The 22,018-nt window shown below is 38.6% G+C and overlaps 1 protein-coding gene across 1 annotated transcript in view; it reads left to right on the forward strand.

The window, feature by feature from the left end:
- LOC129712542 (RNA polymerase II elongation factor ELL) overlaps positions 1 to 14,968 on the forward strand; it is a 51,687-nt gene extending 36,719 nt beyond the window's left edge. The window contains 6 exon segments of the mRNA XM_055661032.1: positions 822 to 936; positions 1,420 to 1,918; positions 3,291 to 3,354; positions 8,918 to 9,089; positions 11,247 to 11,291; positions 13,852 to 14,968. Of these exon segments, the coding sequence (XP_055517007.1) occupies positions 822 to 936; positions 1,420 to 1,918; positions 3,291 to 3,354; positions 8,918 to 9,089; positions 11,247 to 11,291; positions 13,852 to 13,959 (1,003 nt within the window). The 3' untranslated portion in view covers positions 13,960 to 14,968.
- The last annotated feature ends 7,050 nt before the right edge of the window (positions 14,969 to 22,018 follow it).

Raw genomic sequence — 22,018 nt, forward strand, 5'->3', positions numbered from 1 at the left:
TGATGTCAACACAAGGAAGAGCATCAACTGTTGGTTGAACTCGTTTGCAAATTTGGTTCCATTGGTAAAAGCAGATGACTACAACCCAAGATCAAATGCTATTATCTCGTCACCAAAGGCACATTTCTCTCCTTATAAATTAAAGCATCCATTTCTGAGCTAGCTGTGAAGTTCTTGGTTCTTGGCATGCACTACATGTTTCAGCGACAATCCCGAAAGCTTTTGTATTTTTTCTTTTGGTGATCATCAACATCTTTAATTTTCCCTGAAGTTTTTTTCTCTCTCTTTTTGAAGGTGGTAACTCACATAACATATATGTAGGTATAATTACCTGCATCTCCACAGAAGTTGATGCTGTATTCATCTAAGTTATACATGTAAACTTTCAGCAAGGAATCATGCTCATGATCTCCTCCCTGACTTAGCTATTGCTATATTCCTATGGTGCTGCAATTGGTGATGGCAGAAGCTCATGTAAAGGACTCGGCTAGTTGATATGATTTCGGAAATTTGTTTTCTAATCAAAATTACTTGATCTTAAAAAATAATGGATCCCAGAAAAATATAAAAAACATTTTATTGAGAGCATGCTCTGATTGAAGTGCCTGTAAAACCCTTTTGTGTTGTATTGTAATGGTGAGGTTTATTAGGATCATTTGTATTATGATAATGCCCCATTGAGAAGAATACTGTGATTCAGCTGGTAATTATGCGGTGCCAAATACTGTAGAATGTCTTGTTACTAAATATCTTGAACATGGCAGCATATTCTGATTGAACATTGAAGTTTTAGACCATCTGTAACTAATATCTCCTTATAGGAAACTTCAGCCATCACATTCTTGTCAGTCCAAGAACTTTCAACTCAGTTCTTCATTCCAAAAGTCTTCAGGGGAAACCTCACCACATTCAAGCCCTAATAAGACTTCTTTGTTGGTAAGAAGTCAGCTTTTGGATTGTTTTTAATGTCATTACTTTAATTTCCTGCAATAACCTGTCTGCTGCAAATAAGATAAATGTTCTGGATATTTGGAGAGCCCAGTCTAAGCTTCAGTAAAATGGCTGCCTTGTTCATTTCCATAGAATTATTGTGTGAACTTTGCATGAGAACTGGAATGTAATTGACAGTGCCAGAATTAACAGACATGGGTTTTTGCATAGTTTCAATGTGTGAGTAGAAGTTGAGCATGATAGTTATATGCATTTGAACTTTCATTTTAAAATAGATGAAGTGGAATACACATGGGGGAAGCATTGATTGGAAGAATATAAATTGAATACATACTAGAAATTGAAAGTTTTTAATTCAAACAAATAAGGTTTTTTTTTTGTTGGTCATGGCATATTTCTACTTTTCACTTTTTAAACTGTCTGACTGTCTACTCAAAACTTTTCTTTTAAAATGTGCTCTCATTCTAGAAACGATCAGTGCCTTCAGACCGGACAGATTCACACAGAAACAAGAGAAGTAAAGTATTACATTCGAGGGGTAATCAGCTGCCTACTTTGAATGGTCATCTTCCTCATTCAACATGCCCCAGTGCCACATCAAATTCCTGCGTATCTACAAAAACAGAGTTCCAGAAAACTCGCACGTTACTGCCTGAGAATCAGAATGAATTTGCCGAGCCATTTATCAACTGCAACAACTCGACACAGATTCACATAAACAAAACTGATAAAGAATTCAAAAGCAACAGTGATATTTCTGGGATTTCTCGGAACCTAGTAGCGCATAGGAATTTAGAACAGACAGATTACTCCCTTCCAGAGGATATGGAACTCTATGCTGGCCACAACAGGAAAAAGTACAAAAAACACAAAGAGAAGGAGAGGGAGCACATGAAGCCAGAAGCACAAAAGTGGCTAAAAGACCCAACACAAAGGGTCGGAAAACAACACAAAGAAAATATTAAAGGTATTGATGTCTAATATTGAAATTTCTTTAAATAGTGGGTTCCTAAGATCCTGCCATGAGGAAAGAAAATCCTCAAATTATGTCACTTATCATTAATAATCAGGAAATTCAATGGTTCTTATGTAGGAGTATTTTAATGTGATCTTGAAATTGATATTTCAACTTTAAATGTACAGTTTAAATCTTGATATACAGTTGTCTGTATTAGGTGTTCATTATTTGTTGTACCTTGCAATAGTTGTATTGCTTCATATTGCTGGTGAAACTGCTCCGGAAAATAGATAATGTTAAAATTAGGTGTAGCACCAAGGCAGGTAAATGAAGTTGAGATATGAATCAGCTCTGATCTAGTTGAATGGCAGGAAAGTTTTGAAGGGCTGTTTCCTACTTCCAGGGATCCTGAAATCGCCACATTCCCCAGCCAGTGATATAATGAGGGATATAATGAATTACTGCTTTGTGACAGTGGAGAGAAAAGATGTATCCAATCTGAATGGAGTTGACTGAATTAAGTTTTCATTTAAAACCTATAAAGCAATTTGCATATTCTGTATCCCAAAGAGTTCAGGCACCCATAACAATATGTGAGGGAGGAAACTGAGGGGTACCTTTTTCACACAAAGACTGGGGAGAGTACGGAACAAGCTGTTGGAGGAGGTAGTTGAGGCAGGTATTATTGCAATGTTTAAGAAACATTTAGACAGGTGCATGGATAGGACAGGTTTAGAGGGATATAGGCCAAACGCATGCAGATGGGACATGCTGGTTGGTATCGGTGTTGGGCTGAAGGGCCTGTTTCCATCCTGTATGACTCAAATACTATTACATTTAATCATTATCGGCACGAAATTGATAAATAAGTCCTGGATCATATTTTTATGAAATATGAAGTTGTGAAATATGATTAACTAAGAAGCCTTATTCCCACTATACATTTAACAAAAATATACTATTTAATTAATATTGGAAATACATTGCTCAAGAGTCATAGGATTTAACATGGATGTTCTTGTATAGGTTTGTTAATGGAAAGAATTAATTTACCTTTTCCATTTCCAATTGATGTAGCTATTCAAATATTGGGTTAGAGGTTCTGTGAAATGGTAGGTGCACATTAGTGCATTTGTTTTTAATCTTTGTACACCGTGTATGAATGCTTTTCATTTTGCTGATTACTGACTAAAAATAGATGTGAAGATCCATGTACCTAAGCAACTGTTGCTCTTGAAGTCAGTAAAAAAAAAATCAAAGAAATGCCGTTGCTAATGCCTGTTAATAGAATATAACCTTGTAACTAGCATTGGCAATTAGTAAGGTCCATTGACATTTAATATTTTAGATCGTCATATAACCTGTATGATCTTATCTACAGAGCATGAAACCACAAATACATCTGCAACCGCTAGTTCAACAGTGGAAATGCCTGACTATTTATTGTGAGTAGTATTAATTCAGTAAAAGTTTTACATTAGGAAATTGTGTATTTAGTGAAGACAATATTGCCTTACACATATATGTAGCTCTACGCATGTTGCAGCTGAACACGGCTCATATCTGACAGATTGTGGAAATATTAAATGCTATGTTCTACAGAGTAAAGGCTTCCTCTGAAGTCTCTCACACTGCAATTGGGATTCTGCTGATTCTTAAGAAATCTACTACAATACTGTTAAATGTCTGGAAGCCTTTGTATTAAATTAGAACCTTTGAACTGATAACGGGTGATTAAAACACCTGTTTGCTCTTTGCACGATCACTCCAATAATAATTACAATGAATATTCCATAAAATATGATCATGCAGCAAAAATATATAACAAATTGTGTATCTATAAACAGAACATCGCTGTGCATCTAAACATGATGTACTTTGAAAACAACAATTTATATAACATTTGTAAGGTGTAAAGGGGAAGGGACATCTGGGAGGTATATATTTACAATATTTAGGCATGTTCTACCATTCTGATGTGTAGCCTACTTGGGAAGAAATTCAGGATTTAGTCTTCCCTGGTTGAATGCAAACATGGTGGGAAGGATGTCCAGCAGTGATTATTCCTTGGATTTGAGTACAGAATACTTAAGTTACCATTCTTCTATCACTAATTTGACTTGATAAAGCCCAAGGAGTATTTTAGTTTGGGATTGACTACTCGGAGAGACACCAGCTGACTAATGCACTTGGCTCCTGCTTTAAGTTACCAGGGAGCAGTATGGGGTGGGTAGTACTTTTATCCCCAGTAATAATCAAACCCCTGTTTAAATCAAAACTTTTTGGTATTGTATATAAAAATTAAAAAAATCCGCACTATCCTAGCTCACTCTGGGCTACACAGATGTACAGGTAGGTTCTATTAACAGCAGCTGGTGTTCACTTTAAAATCATTCCAAATATGTCGCGTGAGGGAGATTTTGCTTTACCGATTTATACCTGTTATCAATTACTCTTCTAAAAAATCTATGGCCAGATTTGTCCGCTAAGGTGTGTTAAATAGCTGGGGGCACCAGCTTTCTAACAGTGCAAAGTGAAATGATCTCTCTTGAAATATCTGGATGCTGGGTCCAAGACTGAGAGGAGACCCAATAGAAGTTTCTAAAATGATGAGAGGCATTGGTGGGGTGAACGGCCAGAGTCTATCTCCCAGGTTGCAAATGAAAATTACTAGAGGGTCCAGATTCATGGTGAGAGGCGAAAGTTGAAAGGCGATGTGCAGAGCAAGTTTTTTACGTGGGGAGTGGTGGATGCTTGGAATACACTGCATTCTATAGGCTTTTAGATAGACACATGAATAGGCAGAGAATTGAGAGTATAAGGAGTATGTGCAGGCAGAAGCGATTAGTTTAATTTGGCATCATGTTTGGCACAGACATCATGGGCTGAAAGGCCTGTTCCTGTGCTGTGCTGTTCTATATACTGTGTTCAAAGACTGAGAGCATTTGAATTTTTGTTAGTTATGTATATGAGCAGATGTGGAAAAATAGCAATTAAAATATTTGGTGCTAAACAATGATCTAATTGGATGATAGACAGACACGGGAGATTGAATGATCTCATCCTGTTTTTGATCCTTGTATTCCCATGCAGCCAAATGGGTGAAGTGACTTCAGGGACAGCCCGATGTGAATGTCACTGGTGGTACCCAGATAATTGTTCAAAATCATCTCAACATTTCTTTAATCTGAAAATTGTTTTCAGCTATTCTTTCAACTTTGCAAATATTCTTTGCAACAGATGCCAATGTTCTTAACAGCAGAGAACAGGACACACAAGAGTAGTGCACTGTTCACGTGTGTACATTGTAGGTGTTTTGAGATTCTAACTATTTCAGGGGATAATTGCTTGTTGGGTTTATCAACTAGACAATTCCCTTTTCAGATTTATTCGTAAAGGCAGTTTGAAAGAATTAACCTGAGGAAGCCCCATTAATATCCATATGGGCAATTCTGCTGCTGCAATGTATGTAGGGATAACTGTTTAGCTGTTTAGTCCAATAAACAGTTGGCGCGGCATAGTGACGCTGCTATCTCACAACTCCAGTGACTGAAGTTCATTCCCAGCCTCTGGTGTTGTCTGTTTAGATTTTTTTCCTACAACTGCATCGGTTTCCTTTGGATGTTCTGGTTTCCTCACACATCCAACCCGCATATCTTTGAGTCGCCACAGTAAGTTGTTCTAGTGCATAGGAGAATGGGAGGATAGAGTGGAGTTGATGGGAAAGTGTGGAGAATAAAAGGAGATTAGAGTAATTGATGATCAGCACTGACTCGGTGAGGCAAGGGGCTGTTTCCATGCTGTGTCACCCGTGACTCTATAAAGTAGAGTTGACAGCCGTACAGCAAACTCATAAGTCTGCACATGAATTTGGGGAGACTGATAAAGAATATGAAGGACAGAAAATGCTGGAGTAACTCGGTGTCTATTTTGTGTTTATCATCAGTATAAACCAGCACCTGCAGTTCCATCCTACACATAAAGAGTATGATGATGCACACTGCAGGCATCAGAGTTCCGAATGAATGCAGTGTAACCTTTATGTAAAAAGAACTGTCCCTGTCTTAATATTTCCCTTTCACTGAATGCATTGATATGGCCAAGATTAAAACATCAAATGATTATCCGTTGTAGTACGTGTCAATATTGTCACTTCTGAGGATATTTCCACAATGAATCTTGAAGGTGGGTGGGGGAAGAGTTAAGAACACTCTAGAAGTGCACTTGGATATAAAGGAACTGTTTCAGTTGCAATTCTTGGCATGTAGTCAGACACTGTTACCTCTTATGCTGCACATTTAAAGAATGTTGAAAAATGAATCCCCAATGAGTATTATCCTGCAGTCTGGTAATATTACATTATTCAGTTGCATCCCGACTTCAGAATATTCTGCTCTTTTTTTTACTATTCAGAAAATAATGAGTCTATAATTGTGTTTTGCAATAGTGTAACTGCCTTGGCTTCACAGGAGCTTTCAAAGTTCATAAAGTACTGCACATTCCAAACTTCTGACCTGTAACTCATGAAAGGGCAAGGGAAGCAACCACAAGCTAGTCCTTCCCCAAGCAAGTCCCCTACTAAGTAACTCAGTGACATGACAAATATATGTTGCTATTTCTTAATCTTCATATATTTATGTAGCTTAATTCTCTAGCCAATAACGCTATAGGTGTATCTTCACCACATAGCTTATAATGGTTAAAGACGCAACATGTTCCCAAAGGTAGTCAGAACTGGGTAATAAACCCCAAAAAAGTGATATTTTGAACACCATCTGTGCATTAGATTCCATTTAGACTTTAAAGTGACTATATCAGACTTGATACTTGTAGAGCAGCAGGCATCTTAAACTCTTTATTTGTAGCAAAGCTTTTATAAAAGCACATGCCTAGAAATTGAATGATTCTCTCGGCAGGCTAATAAGGGCTTGTCCGTTGCACTGGGGGCAGGTCCGTTGTACTGTTAGTCAGTTTCTGAAACAAACGTTCCAGGTTTTTGGTTGCATTTTCTGGTGTCAATTCACACCTGTGTTTCTAACTATTCATATTAGTGTTATTGACTCATGCTGAAAGGTAAATGTCAACGGGTTGTTGTTACAGTTATATAGTTGGTATTTAAGACATCAGCAATGGCAAACAACATTGTCCGTTAAAGTGCTTACCCGTTTTTGTTAAAAGAGAAAATGTTGTGGAGACTCCAGTTATAGATTTTCAGAATTTGAGTTTGTTTTTTAATTGAAGAACAAGTACGTTCAAACAGATAGCTATTTCAGTCAAACCTGGTGAAACAGCTTGTCTTCTACTTGATTAAACATTGGAGGTCATTAGTATATCAATATACATCACCTGGACAGGAATTCATAGGAATGATAGTTTTACAATTGAAAGTGTTCATTTTATCTAATTAACATCGTTGTTGGTCCAGTGCCAGACTCCCTACCAGTTCTTGTTGCAAAAAGATGGACAGTCTTCACAATTTGTAATTGTTTACAAGGCACGTGCAAGATAAATAAGTTGCTAGTACACTTGTATAAAACCATCTGAGGAAGTCAGTGATTTTTTTTGCAGCAAACTAAAACGTATTAGTAGTAACAGCTAGATTATTTCACATATAAACTACTAATCCTTTACTATGTTAATTTTTTGCAACATAATCCTTTTGATGAAGATTCACTTTAATTATTGGCCATTCTGTTGAACATCTGTGTTGGACAGAAAATCATTGTTAGTTGCAGGTTCTCCTCGGGTTACAAGTGCCTGACTGTCCGTACATACGAGCGAGCGTTTGGGAGGCGGCAGGATAGAGTGGGTGGCTGCTACGGGGCTGTATTCATCTGCTGTCGATGTGGGACCTCGGTTCATGGCCGCATTGTTGTATGATGCAGGGAAATCTGAATGCTTGACGTAAACATCTTGGTTTAACCACACGTTGCCCCTGCATTTATTTAAACATATTACCAGCCAACCACATTTCTGACTTACGATCTGTTTGAGTTATAAACAGTTCTTGGAAACGGAACCCTTAGATTTTAAGTGTACATTTGTCAGATAAATGATGTACGTGTCCTTCCCGGTTTACCACGGGGTTCTGTTCCCAAGAACTGTTTATAAATCAAACAGTCCCTGATCTTTAGCTGTCATATTTTAGCGTATTTTCCAGTTTTTTACAAATGACAATTGATTAGGAATTTGATTATCAAACAGGCTTTTTGATCATGGTTTTATTTAATTTTCTTCAAGATCTTCAATAATTTAATTTGGTCTCTGAATATTTTTGAACAAGAGAAAATTCTGCACACCTGATAAAGCTAAGAACAGATGAATTTTCGTAATTTGATTGTCATTTAAAATCTAGAGTTAATGTTTGTTTTCAATAATAATAATAATAATAATAATATAATAATACACTTTATTATGGACTCAAGGTCCAGACAAGGGGCAACATTACATAAAAATGCATTGCATATTTAAAAATATAAAGTACATATAAAATCTTAGTATATCACTTATAAATAGTTAATATAAATAAAAAAACAAAGATCTTGTTAAGGTGCAAGTGAAGCAGAAAGGATGGAAGTGCCACCTCTTTCCTAGCAAATTACTGGTCCATCAGAGGGGCGCAGAGGTAGAGTTGCTGCCAGAGACCCAGGTTTGTTCCTGACCTCAAGTGCTGGCTGTGCGGTGTTTGCATGTTCTCCCTGTGACTGCGTGGGTTTTCTCCAGTTTCCTCCCACTTTGCAAAGATGTGCAGTTTGTAGGTTAATTGACTTCTGTAAATCACCCCAACTGTGTAGGATAGAACTAGTGCATGGAGTGATTGTTGGTCAGAGCAGACTTGGTGGGCCGAAGGGCCTGTTTCCACGTTGTATCCCTAAACTAAACTCTAAACTAAACATAGTTAAAACAAAATCTATAATTATCTGTACTATCTTGTAATGCTATTGATTAAAAAAAAAACAATAACATGTTTTTGAAAACTTAGTAACGTAGTCAACTTATTTCTTTTAGGAAATACAGTGCCATTACATCTTTAGAACTGTGTCAAAACTATCGGAATGATTTCAATGCAGAGTACAATGAATACAGAGATCTTCACACGAGAATTGGAAATGTAACAGAACAGTTCATGCAGTTGGGATCAAAGATCAAAACACTTAGTTCTGGGACAGAGGAATATAAGGTAAGTGAAAGCATATTTGATCAGCAAAATATATTGCTTTTTGCTTAAGAGGGAACTGCAGATGCTGGAGAAAGAGGAGCAAACAGCAAAGGTAGACGAAAAATGCTGGAGAAACGCAGCGGGTGAGGCAGCATCTATGGAGCAAAGGAAATGGGCGACGTTTCGGGTCAAGACCCGAAACGTGGCCTGTACCCTTCGCTCCATATATGCTGCCTCACCTGCTGAGTTTCTCCAGCATTTTCGTCTACCGTTGCTGTTTGTTCCTCTTTTTTCCCCTCTGCATATTCTCCCTCCTTTCATTTTCTGCTCATCACGAATGTTTAAGCAGCAAAATTCACTGATAGCATGGAACAGTTTAAATTTCATTGGGTAGGGATGGAAGATGAGGTGGACTACACGCTAACATTTTGATATGTGTGTTGTGTATTTCCAATTATTGTAAAGCGACCCTGCCTCTCTACATGTGGCAGTGTGTTAAACTAGTAGATATGCAGTGTTTTACTCATTCAAGTGAGGAAAGAATTAATAAGAAAATCAATGTATCCAGCTCCTTTCACAGTTGACTTGCACCAAAGCAATTCAAGCAAGATGAAGAACACCATAATTAAGTGCTTGCTAGGCAGCTTGTCAACATAATAATTGAATAGTAAAAATAGAAGCTGACCAGAAAATACTGAACCAGTATGACTGTTGACGATAATGCCATGACAATATATCGCTTTTGCATGAAATTATTTATCATGTCAAAATAAGCATCAATCTTTTACTTTTTTTTAATCACTCCAACCCAATTTATAGCTGCTTTGTGTAAAACACAGTGCTGGAGGAACTCAGTGGGTCAGGTAGCATTGATGGAGGGAATGAACAGACAATGTTTCGGTCAGGCCAAAGCCCATTCCTTCCACAGATGTTGCCTGACCTGCTAAGTTCTTCCAGCACTTAGCTTTTACTCAAGATTCCGGCAATTGCATTTTCTTGTGTCTCCATTTTATTAGCTGCATTGGATTTCTTTACTTAGAAGTAGGCAGCACAGTGGCACTGCTGGTAGAACTGCTGCCTCGGAGAACCAGAGTCCTGGGTTCAGTCCTGAGCATAGGTGCTGTCTTTGTGGAGTTTGCACATTCTCCCTGTGACTGCATGAATTTGCCCTGGATGCTCTTGTTTCCTACCAAGTCCTAAAGATGTGTGGGTTTGTAGGTAAATCGGCCTCTGTAAATAGCCCCTAGTGTGTATGGAAAGTGGGATAACATAAAACTAGTGTGAGTAGGGGATCAATAGTTGGTGTGGACTCGGCGGGACAAAGAGACTGTTTTCATGTTGTGTCTCCAAACTAAACTAATGAGTCTGGATAATATTAAGTTCAACAAAACCATAACAAAGCTGTAACAAATGTGTATCTTTTAGGAAAACACAAAATAAACAGGCATGGGAGCCCATGATAAGCACTATCATTTGGCCACACTATGTGGGTAATCCAAACACCATTATAGTACTACAGCTAGTATAGATAGCGATCAATTAATACGACACAGTACATGGACACATGAAAGTTTCTGCTTTGGGGAGTGATGGCTGGACGGTCATTATTTCCTTGCTTCTAATTTGAACTCCCTGCAGCTTGAAAGAGCAAATCTGCAAAAAAAAACCAAAACAATTTGAAACATGACAAAATGTCTCCATGCATGTCTCCATGAAAAAAATGCCCATACAAGCTAGGTGAGGGATTTCGAACAGGTGGTCATATACATGGTCAGCGAGGTAGGCTTCAAAAATATAGATGCAATTATGTTGCAGCCAACTCCCTTTTTAAGACCTCCGTTTCGGATAGTAGCCTAAGCCGCGCACAAGCAACTGATCCACAGGTAAGTGGCATCAGTTTGTGCAATGCAAACCATTTGAAGTCACGGCACACAAACGCTGTATGTTCATGGGCATCGTAAATTCAGAAACCCGGAACAAATTTATAAAGCTGCTAACCATGCACAAAGAACACAATGTCTCCACGCATTTATCAAGCAAACCCCGGCCTTATAAATTGATAATGCATTTGGGAAAGGGTTATTTTCGCATTATATCATGCATGTGCGAGTTTGCATGATCAATGGATAGTTAATAAAACTGACTTCAAGTTCTTAAATTTATGATATTGTTTTTCAGATGGCAGAGGATCAAATATTTGAAAAATATAGGAAATTTAAAAAGGTAGGTTACTGTTCTGAATTGCAGAGATTTAGAGTTTGACAGATTTTTGTTTTATTGTTAAATTGGAATCTGTTTCTTGCCATCGATCAATATTACAAGCATCTGGCTACCATAAATTTATTTCCTTGCTGATCTCTTAAATTTTACGAAGAAACCTTTTTCAGAGAACCACATTGCCTGGCAATATCGTGGTATGGGTATTTTCACACTGATCATTTTTATGAAATAAAACAATAAATGCACACAAAACTCAGCGGCCCAGGCAGCATCTGTGTAGAGGCATAGAGTACACATGAAAATTGCACATTTTCCATGCACTCCACAACTTTTAAAAACATTTGGATAGATATAGGGATTGAAAGGTTTTAGAGAGAACACAAAGTGCTGGAGTAACTCAGCAAGTTAGGTAACATCTCTGAAGCATCTCCAGAATGACTCCAGCACTTTGCATTCGACCTAAGGTTCCAGCACCTGCAGTTCATGGTGTGGAGGCTTTAGCGAGATAAGGGCCAAATGCAGACAAATGGGACTCGTCAAGTCTGCCAACTTGGTTGGCAGGCACAAGGTGGGCCAAAGTCTATGACTCTGAGTTAATATTTCAGACTAACTACTCTTCATCTTAGACAGGCACTTGGATAGGATAGATATAGAGGGACATGGGCCAAACACGTGCAGGTGGGACAAGAATAGATGGGACATGTTGGTTGGCAAGTTAGGCTGAAAGGCCTGTTTACATGCTATATGACAATTACTTATCTATGATTCTATCAGTTATAGTTATACAGCATGGATCCAGGGCTTTCACCCAACCAAGATGTCCCGTCTCTATTAGTTCCATGTATCTGCATTTGGTCCATATCCTTCTAAGCCTTTCCTATCCATGTTCCTGGCCAAATGTCTTTTAAATGTGACAATAGTACCTGCCTGAACTACCTCCTCTGGCAGCTTGATCCCTATACCAACCATTGCGTGGAAAAAAATTGCTCCTTTAGATCGTCGAGAAATGAACAAAGGGGATGCCTACAGTAGGGTGGAGACCAAGATTGTTCATTTGACACTGTTCAAAAGAGAGAAAAGAAAACGAATTAATTAAACATGATCTGTTTGGAAGAGCGTTAACTCGTGTAGACGAATGATGACATATTTAGAAAGGGAAAAGAAACAGTCTGAATGTTTACATATTCTGTTGTGCTGCAGCAAGCAAGAATTTAATTGTCCTATCTGGGACACATGACAATAAAACTCTCATGATTCTTGACTCTTGAGTGGTGCAGAGCAGTTGCAAGGAATCTACATTAAAAACAAATGCTAGAACTGCTCAATATATTGGTGAAAAGAGAAAATTTGAAATAACGTTACAGATGGATGATCTATAACAATACTGGTACGGATGTTTGTAATGTTACAGGCATAATTATTTGGTTTTACACAGATTTGATAAGTATTCTCTCATTTATAATGTTTTTGTATTACTGTTCCAAATTTTGGATAGATTCATGTGCATGCTTCGTTATCTTCAGTTTTATAGTCCAGCTCTCCTGATTTATTAAGTACCGTATCCTGCTTTATGTGCATTCCTCCTCTTCATTTCCATATCACTGGAGCAAGCAGTCTGAAGTTCGAAGCCTTCTGAATTAAATATGAGTAAACCTTTACTGCAAAAAACCAAAGTAGCTTTGGATTTCGCATATTTTTCTGGATCTCTTCCAGAAGGTGGTCCAGGAGAAGTTAAGAGTAAATTTTACCAACAACTTCTCAATATGGGACCACCCATATTGAAGCAACGGCCAAGAAGGCACAGCAACGCCTGACTGACTTAGAAGGCTTAGGAAGTTTAGCATGTCCCCCCCCACAACTCTCTCCAGATGCGCCGTAGAAAGCATTTTATTGGGATGCATCACAGCATAGTTTGGGAACACCTCCATCCAGGACTGCAGGATAATGCAGAGAATTGTGGACCCAGCCCAGACCATCACACCAACCAACCTCCCTTCCATTGACTCCATTTATACCTCACGCTGCCTCAGCAAGGCCAGCAGCATAATCAAGGATGCGTCACACCCTAGCCACTCCATCTTCTCCCCTCTCCCATTGGGCAAAAGACACAGAAGTGTCATAACGCACACCTCTGGATTCAGGGGCAGTTTCTTCCCAGCTGTTATCAGGCAACTGAATCATCCTACCACAGCTAGACAGCAGTGCTGAACTACCATCTACCTCGTTGGAGACCCTCGGACTATCTTTGATCTGACTTTACTGGCTTTATCTTGCACTAAATGTTATTCACGTTATTCCCTTGATCATGTATCTGTACACTGTGAATGGCTCAATTGTAATCATGTATTGTCTTTCCGCTGACTGGTTAGCAAGCAACAAAAGCTTTTCACTGTACCTCAGTATACGTGGCAATAACCTAAACTAAACTAAATTCTTCTCATTTTGAAAATAGATAGAATGGATTGTGGATACTATTTCACACAAGCTGTTGTACAGAATTTGGGTAATTGAAATTATGCTTGACAGTTTTATAAAGGTGCGTATTTTTCCCTGTTTGGAATAGGCTCATCCTACTTATCGGGAAGAGAAGATTCGTTGTGAGTATCTACACCGAAAGCTATCCCACATCAAGCAGTTGATAATAGAATATGACCAGCACAACAAGCCATAATGATTGACACTACCAATAGCTTCCCTGTTTGAAGTTGTAAAACCAACTATTGCTTCTGGACACAAAACGAGAACTTGAGGTTATAGAAACTAACTTTAAGCAGAGTTTCTATTCCTGTTTTTTTTTCAAGAAGAAATCTTCTGAGCAATGCAGTTTGACCATTACTGGTATAAATTGTGTCAATGAAGGACTGAGTTGCATCAGTGCTGGCAACATATTTTCACTACGTGATGTATCGCAGTTTGGACTGAGCCATGAACTGCACGCCATATGTACTCCATAAAGCAAAAAAAAAACATTAAGTTCTTGGAAAATAGTTATCTCCTTTTAAGATGCCTTAAGATGTGTTGTACACCAGAAAACTTAAGTCTGCCATGTATTTCTACGGGGCCAATATATAGAGTACAAACCTCTGTTTGTCATTCACTGTTTTGATTAAAATATCCTATATTAATAGCTTTTGGCAATATTTAACTCAAACCTCCTAGTTTTATCAATAATACTGCCTTAAATTGTTTTTTGTTCCTTCTTGAGGTTAACACTAGTATAAGTTTTCTAAAGAAGTTTGCTTTTGCCTTAGTTTGCTGACTCACTAGCCAGATAGGGTTTATCTGATCCCCTACTGTACATGTGTGTGAAATAATGTATTTTAAAAATAATATATTCATGTAAGATTGCTAAAAATCTTATACGAGGAAACAAAAATAGTGAATGTGATGCACCATGTTCACACTATAAAGCTCTATTTTTCAATATTCTCAGAAAAAATGTGAAGGTTTATAAAGATTAAAACATGACTAATTTGGGTAAAAAAAATAAAGCCAGATTTGGTAAATGTTTATTAAAGAGGATATTGTGTAATCTTGGGAGTGCATGGATGGTGCAGAATGTGATTGATGTAGAATTTTCTCTCTGTCTTTACTATGTGGAAACATTTGGATATTATCTGTACTGGTTTAATGCGTCAGTACAAAAGCTTAATCTGTGTATAAAATAATTTATTTCTCAACTGTTTTGCTTTTTTTTGCACAATCAAAACAGGATGATTATTAGGTGACTATGCTAAGTATAGGATATATGAAATAAAAGGTAACAGTGGTATTTATATATGACAGGTGTGCACTGTTGGTAGGGAAATGTGTGCTGCAGGCCATCCCCAGGTAACAAACAGGTCCGTTTCTACAGATGTCCGTAAGTCAATTTTTGTCTTTTGCATGTCAAAAAATACACTAAAATCACACATAATTCCACTGTATTTCAATGAATGGCACCAAACATATATGAAACAGAAAAAGAGAAAACAATTACTAAAAGTGAGGAGAGGGAGAGAAAGAAAACTAGATGTGCCATTTGTAGGAATAGCCTGGGGACATCCTGTATATGTAAGATTCTACAAAACACTGGCGAAATTCTGGGAACAATCAGCCTCTGCCTAAGATTATTTAGGTATGTGTGAAACTGTTCCTCTGCATTCCAAGACATGTGATTTCTCCACAGATGTGTCTGACCTGCTGAGTTTTGCTGGAATCTGCATTTATTAAAGATTTGTTCACGAAGGTAGTTTTAAAAAAAAACACTTAAATATTGTATGAACACGAGAAAAAGAGTTATACCAGCATTGTAGACTTTGATGTCGACTTTTGTCCAGAGCTTTTTTTAAAAGATGCTAGTTTGAGTTTAATATTTTAAAATACTAAAGACCTGGAATTTCATAACGCACTGAAAGATGTCTGTTGAGGTAATTTAGAACAAAAAGCCATTGTTAAAGTCTCCAGAATTTCCTTGGGTAAATAAATTTGTACTGCATTACCTACAACTCAAGCTTTGTTCATTTACTTTTTCAAGTTCCAGCTTTAAATATTGTATGGTCAAAACTGATATTTCCATATTAATTTGCAGTAGTTGTGAAGAATGAACTAGTGCTCCCAACAACATTCCAGATGTACCATGCTATTTCTTCCAGTGAAGAACTAGCTCCATGGAGTATGTTTTGTTTGTTGTTGGTAATGTCATTGTGTGGCTGGTGATCTGGTTGTTGAAAGCTAAAATCTAATTTACTCCACTAAATAACATTTACCATTTTTGGTTTAAATTTGTTTTGAGAGGTTTCATCTTGTGTTTCATACACTATGCAATCTTGAGTGTAAGCCCTTCTGTCTTCTGAATATTTTAAATACCAGGTAAACCAAGTGTGCAATCAAGAGTTATTGGGGCACAGGCTTGTACAATTATTTGATACAACCTCAAATTATAATGCTGATGGTTGTTATGTTTCTAGCTCGGAATTAGTTTTCTTCAATGTAGAGCCAATCTGGAAATTGCCTCTATTTGTTTTGTGATGCCACTTTGCAATGTGCCCATTTTTCTTTGGAACAAAGATAGACACAGAGTGCTGGAGTAACTTAGTGGGGCAGGCAGCATCTCTGGAGAACCAGGATAGGTGACACTTTGGGGTTGGGACCCTTCTTCAGACTGGCAACAAATTACCTCAGGCAAGGGGCTGTCTGGTGGTGTAGGAAGGAACTTCAGATGCTGGTTTAAACCGAAGATAGACACAAAAAGCTAGAGTAACAGCGGAAAAGGCAGCATTTCTGGAGAGAATGAACGGGTGACGTTTCGGGTCAAGACCCTTCAGGGCAATTATTGGACCAGTAGAGTGCAAAAAGAAAATGATGCATTCACAGTGATTTACTAACTTGTACACCTTGAAATTCTCCATCTGGAAGTTTCACTTCTCACTGTACCTCTGTTACGTGACAATAAATGGAACTATTCACCACTGCTTTGCATTTCACAAAATATGCACACTCTATCAAATGGACCTTGAATCTGTAACTGTTGTTGACAAGCTGACCACAAGGCTATGATACTGACCGCAAGGCTATGATACTGTCCAGTGGGGCAGTACAGTTTTTCTAGATTTCTAGTCAAATTCCTTTCAGGTCATGTGTCGGAAGGAACTGCAGATGCTGGTTTATAGTGAAGGTAGGCACAGAATGCTGGAGTAACTCAGCGGGACAGGCAGCATCTCAGGACGAAAAAGGATTGGTGATGTTTGAAGAGTCTGAAGAATGGCTCCGACACAAAAAATCGCCCATCCCTTTTCTCAAGAGATGCTGCCTGACCCGCTGAGTTACTCCTGCACTTTGTGTCTATCCTTTTATGTCATATTGAGTATTCTTATGGAATGGATGTGTTCCCCAATACCACAGGCCACCTCTTGGGAAGCTGCTATTTTTTTCTTGATCACTGCCAATCCCTTTGCTTTAAAAGCAACTGAGCAGTTGCACAAGGTCATAAGTGATAGGAGTAGAATTAGGCCTTTCCTCCCACCAAGTCAACTCCACCATTCAATCATGGCTGATCTATCTCTCACTCCTAACCCCATTCTCCTGCCTTCCCCATAACCCCTGACACCTATAATATATCAATTTTTGCCTTAAAAATATCCACTGACTTGGCCTCCACAGCCTGTGGCAAAGAACTCTACAGATTCACCACCCTCTGACTAAAAAAATTCACCTGCATCTTCCTAAAATGACATCCTTTAATTCTGAGGATATGACCTCTAGTCCTAGACTCCCACTAGTGGAAACATCCACTCTATTCAAGCCTTTCATTATTCTGTATGTTTCAGTGAGGTCCCCCCTCACTCTTCTAAACTCCAGCAAGTACAGGTTCGGTGCCGACGAATGCCTATCTTAGGCTAACCTACTCATTCCTTGGATCATTCTTGTAAACCTCCTCTGGATCCTCTCCAGAGCCAGCACATCCTCAGATATGGTGCCCAAAATTGCTCACAATATTCCAAATTGGTCCTAAACAAGGTCCTAAATAAAGGACTCTTGTTTTTTTTATTTTCCTCGGCAGTGTAAAATGCTGTCACATTCCTTTCATATCTATCCAAATCCTTGCACTTTGCCACAGAGCTAGGCTTAATTATTGGTTCTAGGAGAGAATGACTAAATTACATGCTTTCTAAGGTCCATTTGATTTCAAGCATTCGCACATAATGTGTGCTTACACATAATATATGTTGATTTTGGATTCATTTCAGAACACAACTATAGTGCCCATTGTACATGCCAAAATTATAGAATCCCAAAATAAAGTGGTAACAGCTATCCACTGTATCTTAATTTTAACATCACACACTGTTCCTCTGTTCAGAATCGTTACACTCAGGTTAAATCCCTCAGTTTAGGAGAATGTTTAGTTTGTGAGGTTTTTTTTTTTTGCTTAAGGATTTCTTGAGGGTAGGTAACCAGAAAAGCTTTTGGGTCTTTTTACAGATTTAGAACATGTGTCCAGAGTAACTTTCCAAAGATAGAAATGCAAAGGCATGTTGCTTCCTTGATTAATTCTTCACTTGTAAATTATTACAGAATATTATTGTGTTGTAATTAATTTATTAGCTAAGTATGTAAAATAATTTAAGTTGTCATACAGTCGTACCAAAAAAAGCAACAAGACACACAACTAAATAAAAATCACCATAAACATCCACCATGGCGCACTGTGATAGAAGGCAATAATGTATTATCTTCTTCCCACCTCTTCTCCCGCGGTTGGGGCAGTTGAACCATACTTAGTCAGGCCGATCAAAGCTCCGGCAATCGTGGCGGTCGAAGCTCCCGCGGCATGGAGCTCCCGAAGTTGATCCCCAGCAGAGGAACTGCCAACTCCACGATGTTAAGCCCCAATGCGGACGGAGATAATACGAAACTAAAGATACACAACAACATACATTTAACCACAGACTAAAAACAAGGAAAGAAGAAAAGGACGAGACAGACTGTTGGCGAGGCTGCCATCGTACAGCGCCACCTGGAAATGGAATTTCTCATATTAATGAGAGAAATCCCAATAATGATCTAATTTGGAAATTGAATGTAGTCCTGGATAAATTCTTGTTTGTCAATATGCAAGTTAGCTCTGTTTGGTAGCATCAAGAGAGCTTAACAGCCCTGTCCCACTGTACGAGTTCATTCAAGAGCTCTCCCGAGTTTTAAAAAAATCAAACTCGTAAGCACGTAGAATGTACGTAGCGGGTACGTTGGAGCTCGGGGACGTCTCTTAGCGGCTCGTAACGCTAACGGCAAGTACTCGGGGAAACGCGGTAAGCTCGGGAAGACTCGTGAAGATTTTTCAACATATGTTGAAAAATATGTTGAAAAATGTCCATGAGAGCCCCGAGTACCTACGAGCGGCCATTACCGTAATTCTCCGAGTTCGAATCAGGGCAAACTCGGGAGAACTCTTGAATGAACTCGTCCCGATGATCGTTTATTTTTTTTTGCACCTGATCATTATATAATGTAAATCATGCCAAAAATTACCAACAGAGTGGGAATTTACTGCTCAAAAATTCAATAAACAGATCATTTAATCTTGGCAAGTTAAATTGAAAAATGTATTATTCATCATGAATCATCATTAGATCGATGCATGGACAGGACAAGTTTAGAGGGATATGGGCCAAATGCAGTTAGGTGGGACCTGTGTATAGGTAAGTTGATCCAAAGGGCCTGTTTTCAAGACTCTAATGACTCTATTAATGGAAACAGCACTGCAGGACCACTGCGGGAGGTGATGCAGGTAGTGTCGATAACTTTCATTTGACAGACTTCATGGATTTTAATTGTAAAATGTTTTTGAAGACCGCTTGCCACCCACACTATTGGTGTCATTCCATAACGCTGTTAACGTTAATGCTTTGAAACAATAATCTGCCATTAGTATTCTTTGGAAATTGGCACGGGATATAATTACACTTGATGTATGTCGGGTTCAGACATTGTTTTTCAATGCTTATTAATTTATGATGAAAGTGATCGGGAAATATTTAGTGTACACAACACTATTACTAATCGGAATGCCATAATTGGACACAATCACTGACTTTGAGAAAGGATGCAAAGATTTCCCATGTTTAATGTGAACGGTTCTCAAGACTCACTCTCTCCAAATATTTAGATCTGATAACTTCATATAAATGTGGTGAATCGAGAATATTTTTATTTTGCATTTATTTGCCATGTATATTTTGATAGAAACTAACTGGATTGACCCATTTGCCTAGCGATGGAAAATTTGGACTCGCATTGCTTCAAATTGTTACACATTTTAAAATAGATTAAAACATTTAAAATGTTTTTTTATTTACTTAGCCATAATTTGTTTTTCTTAATAAAGCATTCTTGATTTTAAAGTTTCAGCTGCTCTGGGTCTGAACCATGCATGCCTGTAATCAAACCGGTGTACAACGTGATCTGATGATTCATTAAACAGAAACATGATAGATTGTAAATTTGCAGTGACTGTTCCTCCTTATGGGATGATAAGGTAGATATCTATCTTATAATAATAATAATAATAATAATAATAATACCTGTAGTAATAATATCTTATTGCACAGAGGTACAGAGGTCATTGCACAGAGGTACAACGAGATTTGGTGTGCAGCTTCCATCCGATGTAATAACTTAATTAACTAAAAATTGAGAAACAAGTTTAAAAAAAATAAATAAATAAAAAAAAAACTAAGATTTTAAGTAAGATCAGCCATGATCTATCAAGGAGAGTGTTACTAAAGCCCCCGACACAGGGGCTTCAATCGTCGGCTGCGGGGGCTTTAGTATGCAGCATTGCTTTGTGTAAAAATAATGCTTTGTTTGTTAAAATAAAACATGCTGAAGGCATATTAATTCCCTTAGAAATGACAGACACTTTCTTCCCATTAATAACTGAAATCTGGGCAATGCTGCCACCTGGTGGCCTTTCATTGCTGAGTGAGGGAACAATTGATAGAATGTAAGAAATGAGACACAAAAAGCTGGTGTAACTCTGCGGGACAGGCAGCTTCTCTGGAGAGAAGGAATGAGTGACGTTTCGGGTCGAGAACCTTCTTCAGTCTGAAGGGTCTCAACCCGAAACATCAGCCATTCCTTCTCCCCAGAGATGTTGCCTGTCCCGCTGAGTTACTCCAGCTTTTTGTGTCTACGGTGCAACCAGTATCTGCAGTTCCTTCCAACACAAATGTAAGAAATGAACGGGTCGGATCAACTGCAGCCGCTAGGGGAACCTAATTCTTCAATTATCGTAAATTGGTGAACAGCGATCGCTTGCCGGTTATTCTCCAATCTGTTCCCCAGTGACCAGTCAATGGGAAAGTGAAAAGAAGAGGAGAAATAATAAATAGGCGAATAATATCTGGGATGGGCCCTGTATAGAGTGGATGTGGAGGATGTTTCCATTAGTGGGAGAGTCTAAGACTAGAGGCCACAGAGTGAGAGACTAGAGGCCACAGCCTCAAGAGTAAAATAATATACCTTTAGTAAGGAGATGAGGAATGTTTTTAATCGGAGGGTGGTTAATCTGGAATTCTTGCCTCAGACGGCTGTCGTGGCCAAGCCAATGGATGTTTTTAAGGTGGAGATTGACAGATTCTTGATTAGTTACTGAACTTCACCTTACACTTCCTCAGTCTTAGGAAGGGTCCTGTCCCGAAACGTCGCCCACCCTTTATCTCCAGAGATGCTGCCTGACCCGCTGAGTTACTGCAGCACTCTGTGTCCATCAAGTGATAGTGGGGGGGGGGGGGGGGGGGGGGGGGGGGGGGGGGTGATTTGTGAAGGTGTGCCTTAACACTGAAGTGAATTTCATTAGTTCATGATTATATTTATTAATCTTTCCTCTTTATTCTCCACTCATCCTCTCTACATCATTCAGGAACTCTTTTATCATCTATCCATTCCACACCTTATGTCATCGTTCTTCTCTTTTTCTCCCTTCATTCCTTTCCTGGACCCTCTATCCCACCCAAGTCTTCCTTCTCTGTCTCTCCTCCTCTCTCACCTTTACTTTATCCAGCTTCCCACTTTCTACCTTTAACCTCCATCCCTTTTCCTGCATTTGCTCTCCACCCTCCCCCTCTCTTTCCCTCCTTTCTCCACCTCCCTCCCCGACCCCCTCTCTCTCTCTTCCACAATGGTAAACATGGCAAATAAAATGAACATTTGCACCCACCTGGGATGTTGCCTTGAGCAGCTGTCAGATC

The sequence above is a fragment of the Leucoraja erinacea genome, chromosome 33, assembly GCF_028641065.1.
Source record: "Leucoraja erinacea ecotype New England chromosome 33, Leri_hhj_1, whole genome shotgun sequence".
Taxonomy (NCBI): Eukaryota; Metazoa; Chordata; class Chondrichthyes; order Rajiformes; family Rajidae; genus Leucoraja; species Leucoraja erinaceus.